General features: G+C 55.6%; 1 protein-coding gene across 5 annotated transcripts; it reads right to left on the bottom strand.

Moving 5' to 3' along the window:
* Positions 1–799: 799 nt before the first annotated feature.
* PAQR5 (progestin and adipoQ receptor family member 5) lies at positions 800–14,739 on the bottom strand. Of its 5 annotated transcripts, XM_075100815.1 has the most exons (10): positions 14,688–14,739; positions 14,214–14,291; positions 11,758–11,811; positions 11,072–11,289; positions 10,710–10,837; positions 10,392–10,597; positions 9,588–9,714; positions 4,736–4,832; positions 4,074–4,215; positions 800–3,450 (listed from the first exon to the last, which is right to left on the bottom strand). In XM_075100815.1, the coding sequence occupies exons 4-10, from the start codon at positions 11,120–11,122 to the stop codon at positions 3,203–3,205; spliced, it is 999 nt and encodes a 332-aa protein (XP_074956916.1). In that variant the 5' UTR covers positions 11,123–11,289; positions 11,758–11,811; positions 14,214–14,291; positions 14,688–14,739; the 3' UTR covers positions 800–3,202. The 5 variants fall into 5 exon arrangements, with proteins under 5 accessions (XP_074956916.1, XP_074956915.1, XP_074956918.1 ...); XM_075100814.1 differs by lacking the exon at positions 14,688–14,739 and having other exon boundaries at positions 14,214–14,612; XM_075100817.1 differs by lacking the exons at positions 14,214–14,291; positions 14,688–14,739 and adding an exon at positions 14,042–14,183.
* Between the last annotated feature and the right edge of the window lie 1,785 nt (positions 14,740–16,524).

Raw genomic sequence — 16,524 nt, 5'->3', positions numbered from 1 at the left:
AACGGTCAAAATTGAACTGACCTCCCCAGGAGCAGAACGAGAGCCCCACATGCTGTCCCACCATCACGGAGCACCTCGCAAGCCATCACCATCCTCGCCCTGCACCTGAAGACTGGCAAGGTGGGGCTGCCACTCTAAAAACCGGACTGAATTCCCAAAGCCCTGGGAACTAACAGATAAAAGAACCCAAAGCTGCGCTTGCAGCAAAAAACTCCACTCACGCTTCCGCTGACTGCCACAGCAGCGTCTCGCTTCTCGTTGATCCCAGACCGCTTAGGACTTAATAAATTAACCCCAGCGTACTGATACCTGCCTGAGAAGTGAAGCACGCGGGATGGATGAGAGCACAATTGAGTATCATCGCAGGAGGAAAGGTGGTTTAACAAACGAGCCGACGATTCGCACACCACGCTGCACGAAGGTGCAGCGAGCCCAAGGGCAACGCCTGCCTCGCCTGGGGAGGTGTTCCAGAAGACAGTCCTCACTCCTGCCGCAGTCACGTTCGTACCCTCATTACAGCTCATTTAAATCCCCGCTGTGCATTATATTACTCTGGAAAAAGACATGGACCTTTTGGATTAAGCGTTATTCAGGAATATTCAGATTCACCTTTTATCTTAACCCAAATGAACTCGTTAGACCTAAAAATCTGCTGTATCTGCACAGCTTGTCAGCGCAGTAAAATCCACTTGGCTGAAGAGCAGATGAGTGACATTCTCTGGGATTTGGCCATAAAGGTAATCGTTTTGTTTGAGATTTGCTCTGGACTGGGTGCAGACACACGACGAAACAACACGTTCCAACAAATAAATATCCTGTATTATTTACTCGTATCAGTTTGACACAGAGATTTTATTTCTTTATGGGAATAAAATTTAGTATATTGAATAGTTTTCTGAAGGCCCGTCTCCAGCTGAACAAGGAATCTGGCTGGCCTGTGCTGCCTCCAGGTCAAACATTCACTCACGGAGTATGTAAAGTATGCGCCAGACAAAGGGTCCCTGCAAAGCACTGCAGGATCCAGAGGGACGATGGTAATGTATAACACGGTGCTATATTTTTAAATGTAGTTTTCCTACAAATAATTTCACCTGAAGAGGACGAGAGGACTTCCCAAATTCAGAAGTTAAACAAAAAAGAAAAAATTATGATGATTCGTGTAAATTTTACAGACTCTGAAGTCGTGTCTCACACGCAGAGCCAGATTCCTTTCCAGTCACACGAGTACACAAGGTAAATAAGCTTTGCAATTATCAGCAATTATCTCTGAAGTGATTAATTTTCACAGACGGTATTTTTATGAAACTATACAAATCAGGTTAGCATACATCAGTGCGATAGTTATATTAGTTTTCTCTTTTAATGAAATAAAACTGTTGAACAAACAATTATGTTCCAGTGCTTATAAATATTAATATAAATCTTGGTCAGCTTTCAAAAGGAAGCTATTTTTCGAAAGACTTATTTCTCCCACAATATATGTAACAAGCCATTGTATTGTCACTCAAAAGTGCATCAATTATACCTTGGTAGAGGTAATTATACACAAAACAAATTATACACCCGTATGATTATCAAGAAGGTTGATAATATTCCCTAGCAGTAATCTCTGCATCACATGTTCCTGTACCTCCTGCGTAAGGTAAACCCAGCATGACAACCCCCACCGCGGGAGCCACCGGCCGAGCTCTCCCCGCGGCTGCTCCCCCTCGCCCCGGCCCAGGCTGGGACCTCCAGGCTCTCTCCAGAGCTCCCTGCTTCTGCCTGTAAAATCCAGGCGCAGCAGCAAAGGAAGGCAAGGAGCACCAGCCTGAGCAAAAGGCTGTTGCCGGGCGAGCGGAGGTCTAACTCTAGAAATGCTTTCAAACTACAGGGTTTGACCCTCCCCGTGCATCACCAGCTGAGCTGTTCTAACTCCTGCCTTTCACCCGACAGTGCTCACGACTCTGTGCCGTACAGACTCCCACCTCCTGCTCAGCGGATGTTTTATTCTCCCCAAACACCCCCGTCCTGTTGACTCATGAAAAGAAAAACATTCTTCTATGCGAGTGGGACCAGAAGCTAGAGTGGTTCGGAGGCGATGGCTCTACCATCACTCACATCCTCAGGCCAAGGGTCTGTCTAGCCCAGTATTGTGCCTCCAGAGACACCTGGGAGAGGATGCCTCGACCTGGCAGTCACGAATTCCTCAGCCATCACCCTCGACAAGGTGTCAAACACCGTTTCTAAACAGCGCGGCTTCACTCCCGTGTTAAACACTCAGCACCAGCACGGTGCTTGTAAGGAAGTCCGCGTCCTCCCCTCGCAGGTATTTCTTCCTCCATTTCCATTTGATGCCACAAATGAGGTTAGAGAAGGAGCCCCGCTGTGAGAGCAGGACGGAGGTGACCGGTGCAAGGAGGGGGGGACAGTGCCTCCCGTGCTCTGCGCCTGGGGCTGCGTCAGCTGCCGGCCGGTCGCGTCGCCCACGCAGGGAGAGCTCAGCTCTCCCATAGGAATTAATTTCCCAGGACTAACCTACGCACCGGAACCAGACCCAAAACAAAGCTATTCTGGAGGAATGTCCCCTGGAGAGTTCTTCTAGAATAACTCCTTCCGGGTAATGATTAAAAATAGCTGAATTTTAAACAGGCAAACTCCAGTCTCTCCCAATCCCACATCTGCCAGGCACTTGGGTTTAGTGTAAGGCTGTGTAACATGGATATTTGAGGTTTTAATCTCCAAAATAATGCCACTTTCAAGGTGAAAACCTTAGTTAGAGAGCTCCTGGGAGAGCCTTTGCTCGTGTCTTTGCCAAGGAGTCTTGGCTATCAGTCTAAAGATGGCAAGGACACCTGTGCACCAGAGTACCGGAGTTAGCCATGTTCACTTGCCTCCCTGATTCCTCCATAAGGCAGACCTGATGAATGCCTATTGCTTTGGAAAGTATTAGCACTTATCTCCCTTTTACAGAAAAAGTTAAGATTATTTTAAATATTTCTTGTGGTGAAAGAGCAACTTGATTAAAAGTGTGTCATAATCTGTTCCCAGCTTTAAAGCTATATGTACAAAAACCAGTGCAATATATTTCGCTCTCGAGAAAATCTTAAATAAACATTTTCTCAGAGAGCGTAGGCGAATAAACCCCTCCTCATCCACACCACACACGTACTGTTCAGGGTCTCTCCCATGGAGCAGCATAAATACTGTGTAGACCCGAAGCCTAATGCCCGTGTGGCTTTTCTCTCTGCAGAGGCTCTGGCATGAAGCGCAGGGACATGGAGCAGAGCCCGATGACAGCCAGGCTGACGGCCAGGCAGATGCCCATCGACCCGAGGGTCTGCAGGGAGGAAGGAAGCAGCGAGGTGGGCAGGAACCGGTCGCGGCGCTCGGCCATGTCCATCGTGATGGCCTCCATCTGGAAGTGTGTGCTGATGATCCCACACACGTGGAAAACTTGGTGGCTGTGCCCTGCAACAAAGCCAAAAGCGCTCACCGAGAAACTCCTTGGGCTTCATTAAAGCACCGCTGTGAGGGCTCAGCGGACCTGCTGCATAGCATCCATTGCCTCCAGGCATCGCGTTTTTAAATATTTATTCTACTAATTTCTGTGGCTTTTATCGTTGCACCACCAGAGCACAGAAATCTTCCGTTCCAAAAGGCAGCCGGCTGTAATGGAAGCGAGTGGCGCGCAGCTCGCTGCTGCGATCCTGGCACACTCGAGCACTGCGCTTGTGCACGGCGTGGAGGGGGGGAGCCAGGAAAACCCCGATACGGCCGGCACTGCCACCCAGTCTGCTTGGTGGCTGCCCAGCAGTGCCCTGACGTGGCACTGTGAAGCGCCACGGTGCCACATGTGAGGGTTTTTGCATGAGAAACGAGTGATTTGTGGTCATGAAACTCTCTGTGAAGCATTTTGGGAACAGCACGCTTCCAGAGCTATTCCCACTTTACCGAGGCAGGACTGCTCCATCTTGTGTGTAAAACTACGTTTTGAATTTCCAGAAGGGAATATATTATAACCTCTGGGAGTCACCCTTGCTTTAATGCGCTTTCTTCCTGAAAATAACAAGACAATGCCTTTTGGCACTTACCAATATAGTCGAAGTGACCTGGCGCAAGTCTTTCTGGCAGATGGCTAGCGAAGATGAAGCAAGTGAGGAAGGCAAAGACGGTGTGCTTGTAGTGGACCAGGATCGCGGCCTCCGTGCAGCTCTCCACAGTGCACAGGTAGAACTGCAGCAGCAGAGACGTGTCCACGCAGGGGTACCGTGCAAGGGAAAGAGGGGAACAACACGTTTCTGAAGGAGGCGGCGCCGTTCCCCGAGCCCCCATCGTCTCTGGCTGCCCCTCACCCAACACCAGGGCAAGCGGTGCAGGACCCAAGGCTCAGTACAAGAGCTGCCGCCTCCATTTCGTGCAAATCCCAGCCCTGCACCTCCTGTCCTTAGACCTCCCTGCAGCAACATTCCCACCCTGCTCCAGTTTAGGAAGCTTTCAAAGGCAGTAACTTTCCAGCACGGGATAAGTTTGAGCGCGGTGCTTTGAAGTGGAAGGAATCTGCCTGTCAATAGGTGCAGGAAAAAATAACCAAATCTCTTTTCCTGCCGGAGTTTGTTTTCCTTTAAGAAGAAAAAAATAAAAGGGCTGGCATATTTTCCCAAATATTTTCAGACAAAGATGAAGCAGCTGATATTTCCCACCCTGCAGCACGCAAATGTCTCGGTGCTGTGACTGTGGGCTGCGGGAGGCATACCCTGTAGAAGAGAGGGATGCTGTCGAAGAGGTACGGGTACACGAAGGCCAGCATGCGGGAAGCCTTGCTGAACGTGGGCTGCTCCACCTCCAGAAACCTAGAGGAAAACAGAGAAGGTATTTCACATGGCACAGCACGGCTGATTAGGCCAACGTAAGGGCTGGATCCTGTTTGCCAGCAGTTTGCTGGGGGCCGTGCCCTGCAGTATATAGGCTGCACATACATTTCCCCTTGGACAGCCGTGAATTCAGCCACAGCAACGTGGTTTTTGTGTGCTGAGAGTATTAAAGCTGCGACCTCCCTGAGCTCACGTGGCTGAACCTTCCCTGGCTGAGCCCTGAGCTGGGGGAGAAAGGATTTAGGGGCCACCCTCCCCTGTTACATGCTCTGGCTGTCGCAGGTGCATCTCTGCCGCCCTGAAAAGAACCTTTTTTACACCATCCCGGCGTGGCTGATTTTGCTTCTTTAACCATTGCCTGTCAGCCATTACCCATCAGCAGCTAGGAACAGAGCTGGGCTTTAAACAGCTGCTGCCCCTGCAGTTGTTTTTAACTGAGTTTTCGCTCTCGGTTTCGAAACCAAGCTTTCTGAGCACAGCCATCAAGGAGAACACATCTGCCTTGGCTTGGAAGGCTTTGTAGGTAGTGCAGCATTCAGGCTGTCATCGCCCCTCTTTGTTCATTAAGCTGTTTCGCAGCTCCCATCTGAAACGCACGACATGTCGCAGCGTCTTTTTTTTTTACATCTGGCCAAGACTTTGCAATTGTCATTTCAGAGAATGCACGGAGAGGGTTACTGAAAATGCAGAGTAAATTAATTTAACAAGTTACTTTTTAACGACATCACCATTACAATGGAAGAAGCAGCCCGTTGGCTATAACTGTTCTATATATGAGGAGGAAAGCCTGTGACTGTATGGGGAGTAATATTCTGCATTTTATTCTCCAGGAAATCACGCTGCTGAAATATAGGACATACTTCATAGCCAAAATCATGAAAGAATTGACCACCCAGGTCCCAAAAACCCCATTCTAAAACCTGGAGCTGGGTCGCAAGCCGTGTGCCGAGCCCCCCACCCTGCTCTTCCCGCACAGGGAACACAACTCAGACAAAACTGGAGATGGAAAGCCCAGGGGAGCCGCACCATGCGCTGGCACAGCCGCCAGCCCGCCTGCTCCATGCAGTGTCTCCACCTGCCCCCAGGGAGGCGGCATGCCCGGCACACCCCACACCTCCTCCTGCCCCTCGGCCGTGGGTGTCAGGATGCTCCCTACCACGGGGAAGGCTCCAGCAGCCAGCCCGTCACCCTGCCCTCCCGCTGCAGCCACGGGAGCTCCACACTGGGAGCAGAAACCCCCTCTCTCCGATGCCTCCCTGCTGGGAAAGACGGGCTTTTGTAGGGTTTTAGCCCAATGTGGAAACAGGGGGGTTAACGTGAGCAGAACTGCAACAGACCTGCCTGCAAAGCAGAAGGGATCTGTCTCTATGACCCAAAATATGGGTTGAAACCCCAAAAATTCAACTGATGCTCAAGAACCACTAGCTGCATAAGAGCTTGCGTCTTGCTCCTCCGTGGTTTGGCTTTCCACCATGTCTTGTGGCTTGAAGCCATCACGATGATGCTGAAGATGCCTCCTGCTCTATTTTTCTCCTGTGTTTCTGCATGACTCACGCTGTATTTCCGTCCTGGGAGTTCACCTGCCCGGCGCTGTACTCCCGTCCCGCTCACGGGCTGCTGCGCGGTGCTGTGCTCACCCTTGCCACACATCCTCCCACTCCTTCAGCCGCGGACCAGCCCAACCCTCACCCTTCTGTTGCCAAAACAGAGCCACCATTGCGCAGCCCGGGCGCACGGCAACCCCGGGGGACAGTGCCCTGGTCACAGAGGACGGCGTGAGACGCAGGAGGGTTAGAGCGTACTCTGTTCTCATGAAAAGCCCGTACTGGTTTTTCTGCTTTCGTGGGGATTTCTGCAGGGAGATGCCAAATCCTCCTGCATGAAAGAAGCCTTTCATGCGGCTGCTCATCCTGCACTGGGGGACGGGGAGGGGTGTGTGGAGTCGGACACCACCATTTCAGCGTGACAGGGTTATCTAGTCTCACATAAAGGATAAACACACTTATTTCAGCCCCTCTGCATGTGTTCCCCTGTTTGGCAATTCGATGTTCCTAGGGCATGGGATGCAAAAACCAACCGAACAAAAATTCTTGCTGTTGACTCATCAACGTTGTAAATCTAGGATCGTAAAATTTTCCTGAGAAGTCGATGAAATTTGGTGCTGGCAGCTTAGCAAACGCCTTTCTCCACGTGCCCCACTGCAAGTCCCTGCCTTCATCACATCGCTGCATCCTCCTCTGCACCAACCCATACTGCCGTCGTCCTTCACGGGGCGCATGCAAGAGGCTGAGGGTACTCTGCCGCTGCGTTCAGCCACGGTGTGGAAGCTCAGCCGGGGTCTGGAGCGCTTCCCTCATCTGAACCTCTTTGGAATGGCCAGGCATGCTGCTCGCCTCTCTCCCCTTGAGTGACCACAGGCTCCGGGCAGCCACGGACCCTCCTGGGAGCCACGGACCCTCCCAGGAGCCACGGACCCTCCTGGCCCTTCGAGACAGCCCTGCCCAGGGCGCGGTTGGCGGAGCAGCCCCGACAGCATTGCTGTGCCGCTGCCGAGCCCTCGGTGGGCCGGGCAGGAGCCGGAGCGCCCGGGCAGGTCCCCTCCGAGCGCGCCTGGCTCGGGAGCATCACCGCCCATTGCACAATGCGGTTTCGGGTCCGCTCCCATCCATCCACCCCCTGCCTCGGAGGACATTTTGGCTGGCGTGACTCAGCCGGGGGTGATGCTGAAGCGACTACAATGGGTGAGCAGCACCCTGCGGTAGGAAACGGGGTGGCCCAGATGCCGGCGGCCTCGCTGGGGTCTCGGGGGCGGCCAGCCTCGCCACCTCCCCATCCCCAAGCCGCCGGCTGTGGCTGAGGCACCCCGGGGTGCAAACCCGACACAAGCCACCTACACAAACCGGGGAAGCACCGTGGCAGAGGTGGGCGCAAAACCACGCACGGGTGCTGGCAGCCCCAGGGCTAACGCGGTCCCCGGACGTGACCTGGCGTGCACGGGGTGCGGCGATGAATTACGGGGGCTCCGCTCAGCACCGTGGGGGTGAACCAGCAGCACTGCGGGCCCACACTGGTATGGTATAGTCGGTATTCCTCCTCACCCAGGGATCTTCTGTTAATATTTTTTTTTTTTAGGCTGACATTTGATATATTTACTACTTCTCTAATGGAAATTACTGAGATGATAGGAACTGCTATTCTATCCCACAGCGATAGTTGCATGTTTTTCACATAACTGTACTTACAGTTTTGTAGTAGAGAGATGCTGACAATTAAATTTGCAGATCAAGAAATTTTTTAAACAATCCAAATTAATCTGGAACTCAAGCTGCTGATATTTTCTAAGTGTTATCTTCAAGTGGTAAGTACTAGGATTAGCACATGGTCAGTGAGCTTCGTTTGCTAAGCCCACCTAATGAGACAATAAAGAGACGCACAAGACAAAAATGAGAGGGGGGAAAAGAGACAAAAAGAAAGAGAAAGAAATGAGGAATATAAGGGAAAAATCCCAAGCCCCAACTGGCATCATCCACCAAGTGATCCAAGAGACATCCTTGAGCTTGCGTTAGTGCTCAGTAATACCAAGGGTAGGTCCAAATCTTCCACCCCAGGGAGCTACTCCAGTGACTAACCCACAGACCAAAAGGCGAGTCAGTCCTCCCCTACTCGACAGACACTGAAAGGAGCCAAATTTACAGGATCCGTAGGGAATACCGAGAGCTCAGCACTCCCTCTCGGGAAGACGCGGCGATGCGCAGCTGCGTCCCACCCTGCCGCAGACCGAGCCAGCGGGCAGCGTGATTTCTTCCCGCTGTGTTTGCCAGGGCGTGGGAGCATCTTCCTCCCTGCCGAGGCAGCAGCATCGAAACACAGCCCTGTGCTGGAGGGGGTCCTGGGGGGCTGCCCGGGCCGAGGCAGCGGGGGAGGAAAGGCCCCCCCCGGGGCTACGTGATGCTGCGAGAGGTGACCACAGGACAAAGACACCCCAAAATACAAGGAAGGACTAATACCAAAGGATTCACGCCGCTTGTGCAATCAGGAATTCTATGTTTTGCAAAGCAAACTGCGTGTCATCGGAACGACAGACACGAGTGCTCTACAAACAGAGCCTTCAGGGAGGTATCTACCATGAGTTAAATAAAAACCAAACCAGCCAGAAATCGAGCACGGCATGTGTCGCTGGAACTCAGCCGAGTAGTTTAGACGTTTGAGTTATTCCAAACAAACTGTCTAATGCCATTCAGGAACGAAATACCATGCACGCAATGCTGTTTATGCTTTAAAAATGACGCAATCGGCTGCGACAGTGCTGAGGTTCCTCCTCGGCGAATCTGTTGCACACGCCTATAAACGCACCCACGGAGCGCTTCAGCCTTTGGCAGGACCGTGCTCGTGCTTAAACCTAAGCACACGCTTAAACGTTGGGTGGGTAGGAGCCCACCCCTTTTTGCAGAGCCCAGACAAGGTGCTGGCAGTGGGTCTCCTCCTGCCAGGCAGGCGCTGCCCGGAATCACCTTGTGACCTTGCAAAAATTAAAGCTACTTCAATTATTTTGCATTTTTGATCACGGAACTCTCCTAGTGCTGCCATGCAACACGTTTCCCAAACCAAAAGTCCCCTTCTTCCCCTTCCTGAGCTTAAGCTCATATTGTTACAACACAGCCTGTAACTGAAAAGCTTTATTAATAATACCAATTAATTATGCTTAATGATACGGCAGATAAGACAGACGCTTACCTGGAATAGCAGGACAGACTGGTGCAAACGACAGTGTTAAGCGCCGCAATGGGGACGTAGCAGTGGTGGAAAGCGCTGTCGACCCATTCTGCTGGGAAAACGTACGCCGAGTACGCCAGCGCCGACCCTGGGAAGGCAGGAGGTGCCCGGTTAGTCCCGCCGGGACCCTCAGCATCCTCCTGGGCGCAGCTGCGGACCTGCACACTGGCACTTGGCATCGGGCACCCTCAGGGAAGGGAGGTAGGAATTAAGGTAGACGAGCAGCTAAATAGCGAAGGGGAGCATGAGGCAGGGCGCTGATGGCCAGCTCCTGCCAACACCCTTCCGTGAGGAGCCGGAGGTGCATTGTGCCGTGAGAAAACCCTGGCTGCTGCTGCTGCTTACCCCAGGCTTGCCCCCACGAGGGGCCACCCGCTTCATCGACAGCATTTGCCTTTCATGTGGGAGCTTTTCTTCCTTCTTATTCTATTTACAACAAATACCGGAGAGTGTCACACAGCCAGGCCTCCGTCCCAGGGCTACCCGGTACAAAACCCAGCCCCTAATTATTTGTAGCGGGGTCAGAGATGCTTCACGGTCCTTCCCAAGCGCCAGGCTGCAGGGAGGAGGAGGAGGAGGAGGAGGAAGAGGCGAAACTACACACAAGCAGCCGCCGTTTCTGCTTGTCCCATGGATACAAGCCGTCCGAGCACCCGGGGGTTCAGCCCCGTCCCTGACACCTCCCTGTGCTTCAGCTCCTGCTGCCTCGGGGGAGTGCTGGGGCCGGCACCGCACCGAAACCGCTGCAGACTCGCCCGTCCTTACCCAAGCTGTACATGCTGAGCGCCGCGTAATCGAAGAAGTAGCAGATGTGGCGGGTGCGGGTGGACATGGTGCTGAAGGTGTGGGCGCAGCTGGAGGCGAGGGGGTAGACGCAGCAGGTCAGCAGGTAGGCAAGGAGGGGCCAGGCGTGGGGGTCCTCCCGGCCCCCCGGTCCCCGCAGCCGCCCCACCAGCGTCCACACGAAGTACCTGTGGGGTGGAGGAAGGTAAGGATGGCACCTTTGGGTGTCCCCCATCCCTGCTCCCACCGCAGAGACCCACCACCTCCTCCCTCGGATGCCGAGGACCCGCAGGTACCCACCAGGTAGGCACAAAATGTGTCCAGATATTTAGGGTCTCGTTCGTCATTTGGAAGACGCTGAGGAGGCAGTCTGCTGCCGAGCTTCTGGGGGGGCGATACCCGAAGAGGATCCCCTGCTCCTGGTACCCCTGCAAGGCAAGGACTGGCACTGGTGGCAGTTGGAGGAGAAGGAAGGCAGGGTGCCAAAAGGAGGGCACCCATGATTCCAGACCCCAGGACCCTGCTGCGAGGACAGAGCCGTGTCCCCACCCCATGGGAGATGAGCCCCAGGGGCGATGGCCACCCCAGCACGCTGCTACCGCCTGTCACCTCCCAAAATCCCACCGAGCCTCTGGTTTAGGGAAGAAAAGCTCCTCTCTGACCTTAGGCACTTGGTTGATGCTGAGCAGCCGGGGTAACTTGAGGCTCAGCATCGCGCAGGTCGGGGCTCCAGCTCCGAGGGATGTCTTTGGTTCGGAGACAAGCCCCGGCGGTACCTCACACCCTGCGTGGCTGCATCTCACACCCCGCCGGGGAAGTGTTGGGACGGGGCTGCCCCGTGACAGGTGAAGTGATGCTCCCCGGCCTCGGGATGCGTAGCCTGGGGGGAGACGAGAGTCCATGGGCACAGTGTTCCCATGCAGGGTCCCAAACCCACCCGTGGCAAACGCTTCCTGGGGGGGTTCCCGCAGCATGGGGAGGGGGAATGGCATCCATCCCTGCGGGGATGTTGGGATCCCTCCCTACCACCCGTACCCAAAAGGGGCAGGGGGAGAAGCACGGCATGTCCCTGTGCCCACCACCCAGAGGGACTGAAACCCCGTTATCACCCCAAGAGAGCAAGGGGTGGTGCAGGAACAGCACCCACATCCCCCAAGCACCTCGAGGTCACACAGAAAGCCCTGGGCAGGGGCTGGGGTGCTGCAGGGTGCAGGCAGGTCCCCTCAGGGAAGCGGGGAGGACGCAGGGTCGCAGGCAGCACCCGGGCTGGTTCCTTTCTGTCTGCTCCCCATCAAACGTCCCAGTGTCGCGGTGCGGTCCCTCCGGCCCCACCGCCTCCATCTCTTACCCACTGATGGCTTCGGCAGCGCCGCTTCTCCCCCTCTGCGCCTCCACCTCCTGCCTGTGACATAAAAGTGAAAAAACCTGATTTCTTACACCGTCCTGCAAGGGACTCCCTGTCCTGGGGCAGCTGGGCAAGAAGGGAGCCCGAGGCGCGGCGTGCCGGGTCAGCTTGGTCGCACAGCCAACGTGCCGGTCCCTCCAGGTTCACGAGGGATGTCTGCAACCCTCCAGCCCACAGAGCCATGAGAAAGAGCCTCCACAGCTTCCCGAGAGCTGCTCCTGAGATGCTGTTTCGGTCATCCTAAAACTTCACACTGGGACACACTGAGCTTCAGCCATCAGCACACATTGCCGGTGCTGCACAGAGCCTTGCCAGTCCCAAATAAACCCCCTTTAGCTGCCCTTTCCAGGTCCCTGGCGTTACCCTTTGTCTTCCCCTGTTCTTTCTCCCAGACCATCCTCTACCTCTCTGCGTGGCCAAGCAGCTCCAGTGCAAACCCACACGGGCAAAACGCCGTGGGCCACCGTGCGCGGGGAGTGCCCGGAGAGGGGGAGTGGCTGGGAGGGAGGGAAAAAATTAATGAGGCAAGAGCAATAAACCCGGCCTAAAATAAAATTGGAAATGCCTTTAGTTAAAGATTAGGCTTAAAGCAGGAGCTTTTTCTTGGCCGTTCGAGTGTGCCGCCTCAAAGCTACGCGGAGCCTGCAGCCCCGCAGCGATCCCCTCGGTCCTCCTGCACCTCTCCGTGATGGAAAGGGGACTTTATCCCTGCGGTGGCCTCCAGAGCCTCAGGAGCCAGCTGGAGGGCAGGGAGCGAGGGCAGGGAGCGAGGGCTGCCGTTGGGTATTTGCATGCCCCAGAAATAAAGGGCAGCCTGGCACGGGGCTCTGCCGATCCCCACCGCACATGGAAACACAAATGAGGGCGATGATGGGACGGAACAAAAATAATGTCTCTTATCTCGGTGAAGCCGCGGAAGCCGCGCAAGCTCTTCACAAAGGCACGCCGTGGGGTGTGGGAGTCCTGATTTGCAAAGTGCCCTTGGATGGGAGCCCCGCGCTGGGTGGGCTCGGGTGCAACGCAGGCAGACCACGCCTGAAGCAGGGAGCTGGTCCCCTGCACGCACCCTGCACTGGGCTGCCTCCACGGAGGGACATGGGAAGCAGCAGGCCCAGGCTTAACGAAGAACTTGTATTTTTAAGAGCGAAATGAGTCACCGGAGCTGCGGGGTGCAGCAGCAGCCCGGGCACACCCTGCAGTCCCGTGTTTTCCTCCTCTTTCGGCTGACTTTTCCCACCTGGGGAGCAGTGCTCCGGGGGCAGCGGAGCGGGATGAGGGACGGGCGCCCATCGCAGCCGTGACCTCTGCAAACGGCTCCTTTGCAACCAGCAGGTTACAAACCCTACGGGGCTCACCCAGCTGGCTGCAAACACACCTCTTCCTCCTCCTCCTCCTCCTCCTCCTCCTCCCGCCACGGCCACACACGAAGCCCCATGGGGACATCAGGCACCACAGGCTGCAGGTCCAGCCCGGGAGCCTTTGGTTCGTGCCAGGGTCACCCAGGGGAGGTTCCTGCCTGGCACCAGCTTTCGCCCTTAAAGGCTGCGGTTTGTCTCCAGCGAGAGGGGACCTGTCACGTCCCCTGTCACTGGCCCTCGGCCGCGTGTCCGGGCTGGGCTCCAGCGAGCGCGGAGCGTGGCTGCAGCAGCTCTCCCATGGCACAGCCGGCCCCGCCAGCCCCAGCCGGCAGCCGACGTCTTTCAACAAGAGGGAAAAACATTTTAGCTGTTAATTATTAACTTTTATGACTTTCTTAACGGTGGCACAAGGAGAGAGATGAGTTGAACTGTAAAACTAGCAGCTGGACTCCTTTCAGTGCTCGGCACCGGAGTCAGCAGCATGGGACATGCCAAGACCTTTTCCAGCAGAACAACAGAGGCTTTGTAGGAGGTTGTTATTGCTGCGGGTGGCTGCTGGTATCTGCTCGGGATCTGAGACGAGCAGGCAGCTCCGAGCATACGCATGAGCTTAAGGCTCTCCAAAATCAGTGCGTTTCAGGCACGTGCTCGAGCTTTTTGCCAGACCCAGTGCTTTCATCCGTCCTCCTCCGGGGACGGCCGCGTCTCAGCGCCCCGGCCCGCTCCTACAACGCTGCCAAGTGAAACTTCCATAAATTCAGCAAAGGATCAGCGCGGCCACGAGCCGCCGGTGCCGTAGGAGGGCAGAGAAAAAGAAACTTACTGCCGGCCCCACCGCACTGTCCCCATCGCACGCAGCTCTTTCCCACCTTCATCTTTTCACGGCGTGTCTGAAGAGCTCCCAGCCTCCCATCGCGGCCCCGCAGGCGAGCTCATGCCGTGCAAACCCTCGGCATCCCCAGGGCAGCGTGAAAAGCAGCGAGCTGAAATGATTTCAGGGGCGGGGGCGGGGGGTGGAAAAGCAGAGCGGCCGGTACTTACGGCGCTGCTCCCGGGAGCGGGGCTGGGTCAGATGCTGCGTTATCGCCGGTGCTGGCTCCGGGCGACCGTATTACTCATCTGTGTACAAACACAGCCCACATGGCCAAGCCGCGCTGGAAGCCCGGCTGGGGCGTAGGCAGCCGAGCGAGTGGGCTGGGGCAGGTTTGCCAAAGCCTGCAGGAAGGGCAGGGTGGCTCTGCCAAAAGCCCTGCTCGCTGCTGGCACCCGGCGGGATGCTCCCCGCACCCCGGCTGGGCTCGGGGGGAAGGACGCGGCGGAGGTCAGCCCCGCCGGCTGCTTTCCCAGATTAGGAGCAAATTAATTCTGGCTCGTCTTTTAGTAGAACAGGAAAAAGGCAACAAAATAAAACCGGAAATAACTGTGGCCAAACGCTCTCAGATCGTGCTCTGGATTAGCTTCAGCCCGGCTGCAAGGAAGTGCAATAAGGGCAGGAAAAAATATTAACTCACAGACCTCCCTGTGCATCTTCAGCTCCCAGGCCCTCTGCTGTAGCACTGGAAAAACCCAAAACTTGCTTAACTGTCTCCAAGGAGACTGTAAAGTTAAAACCCTCCCATAAATGAAGAGGGAGGCGCTCCCAAACTGGAGGGAGTTCTTACATCGTTCCCGGCTGGCCGGAGGACCGCAGCTGCCCGGGCGATGGGGGTCCCCTCGGCCACCACGGAGCAGGAGCCACTGGCGCTCCCCACGCCTGCGCCGGCTGCAAAACCCAGCGCGTTTCCCCTTCTCCTCCCCGTTAAAAGCCTCTATTTTTACTGCAGCCGTTGGTAACGTGTTTCACAATGTTTGAACAGAGCGGTAGCTTGAGGACTGGGAGTTGCTGGAGAGGGATGCAGGAGCGTTGCTCCTCTATTATTAAGCAGTTGGAAGAACCAGAGTCAGGCGTAATGCACTGCTCACAGGTCGTGGGGAGAAGCAATAAGGGTCATTTGAAATCAGGGCTGGTGAATGTGCAGCACTATCCTGCATTTTAAATTGCAAGGGAAAGGCTCTTGAGATCACTTTCTGGGTGTGAGCGCGTTAACCCTCCCCTGCCGGCGCTGCAGCGCGGCTTCCCCTCGGACGGCGGCTTCCCGGGGCTCTGCCATCTCCCCTCGGGCGCTCTGCCCACCAGGAGGGATACCCCGGGGCTGGGGCCGTGCCCGTTTCCCGATGTCAGAGCCTCGCTGGCTGACCCACCGCCGAGGGGCAGCTACGGGGCGGGCACAGGGATTTGCACCAATGGGTCCAGTAATGGGTTCCTTAACGAAGCGACCCCCAGGGCAGAGGGCCGGATCCTGCCAGCAAGACCCAGACCCCGTGGCCACGACCTCTGCCACCACGAAACTCATCCCTGGCAGCAAACAGGGGGTGACCTCAGCCGAGCAGGGATGAGCCAGGGGTGTGGGGACAGACCGTGCCAGGGGAAGCCGGTGCTCGTGCTCCAGCGTGAGCCCACGCAGGGCTGGGGTTATAAACAGCCTTTTTATTTGGATGAAGAGAGTAAAACTGTCCCCAGGAAGATGGTTCCGCCACAGTGCTGCTCGGAGGAGCTGTGTCGCAGGTAACCAGGCGCCTCGGGGTCACCCGCAGCTCCTGCAGCGGTTTTTCCCCCCGCCCCATGCTGGCAAATTGGCACAAAATTAGGATTTGCTTTGCAGGCGCGGCAAGGCCACGGCTGGACACACGCACGTCTGCATCCCGCTGCGGGGCAGGGGACAGCTCGGCTCCCCGGGGAGACTGACACTGACTTCATCCCCCCGCAGCCCCGTCCCTGCAGGGCTGCGGGCCAGGAGGGCGGCGAGCAGGAGGTCACTGCCTTTCTGCACACCCCAAGCTTTTGGCATTGGGCAATTGTTTTAAACCATCTCCTGGGCTCTTTTTTCCCCCAAACCATTGCCCCACAGAGACCAAGAGGTAGATTTACTCACTTACCCCCTCACCTGCCCAGGTTTACGAGCCGCAGCTGGTCAAATGACATGGAAAGGATAAAGTCTGCTGCTGCGCTGCAATAAACCCTTGAAATACTTTAAAATGTCTCGTTTTTTTACATGATCATTGACAGAAACCCATGAAAATAATCCATCCACATTTATTTGTGCTCTCAGCAGAGGAGGAGGTTGGTACCTGAGTACTTCGACCCCGCTTTGGGCACGATCCCCAGCCCGAGGCCGGACTTTCTTCCCAGCACCGTGCAGAAGCAGTCTGGGAAACCTCGTGTTTCCGAACCGGCATTTTCAGCGCTGGCAAAGGCTGTGGCAGCCCTGCGGTGCCTCAGCTGCTGGTGCGACGAGTTTCAGACCAGTGGAAA

This window comes from Phalacrocorax aristotelis, chromosome 7 (assembly GCF_949628215.1).
Source record: "Phalacrocorax aristotelis chromosome 7, bGulAri2.1, whole genome shotgun sequence".
NCBI classification, from domain to species: domain Eukaryota; kingdom Metazoa; phylum Chordata; class Aves; order Suliformes; family Phalacrocoracidae; genus Phalacrocorax; species Phalacrocorax aristotelis.
Note: the sequence above shows the minus strand (reverse complement) of the source record. Positions and strands in the feature narration are given on the sequence as shown.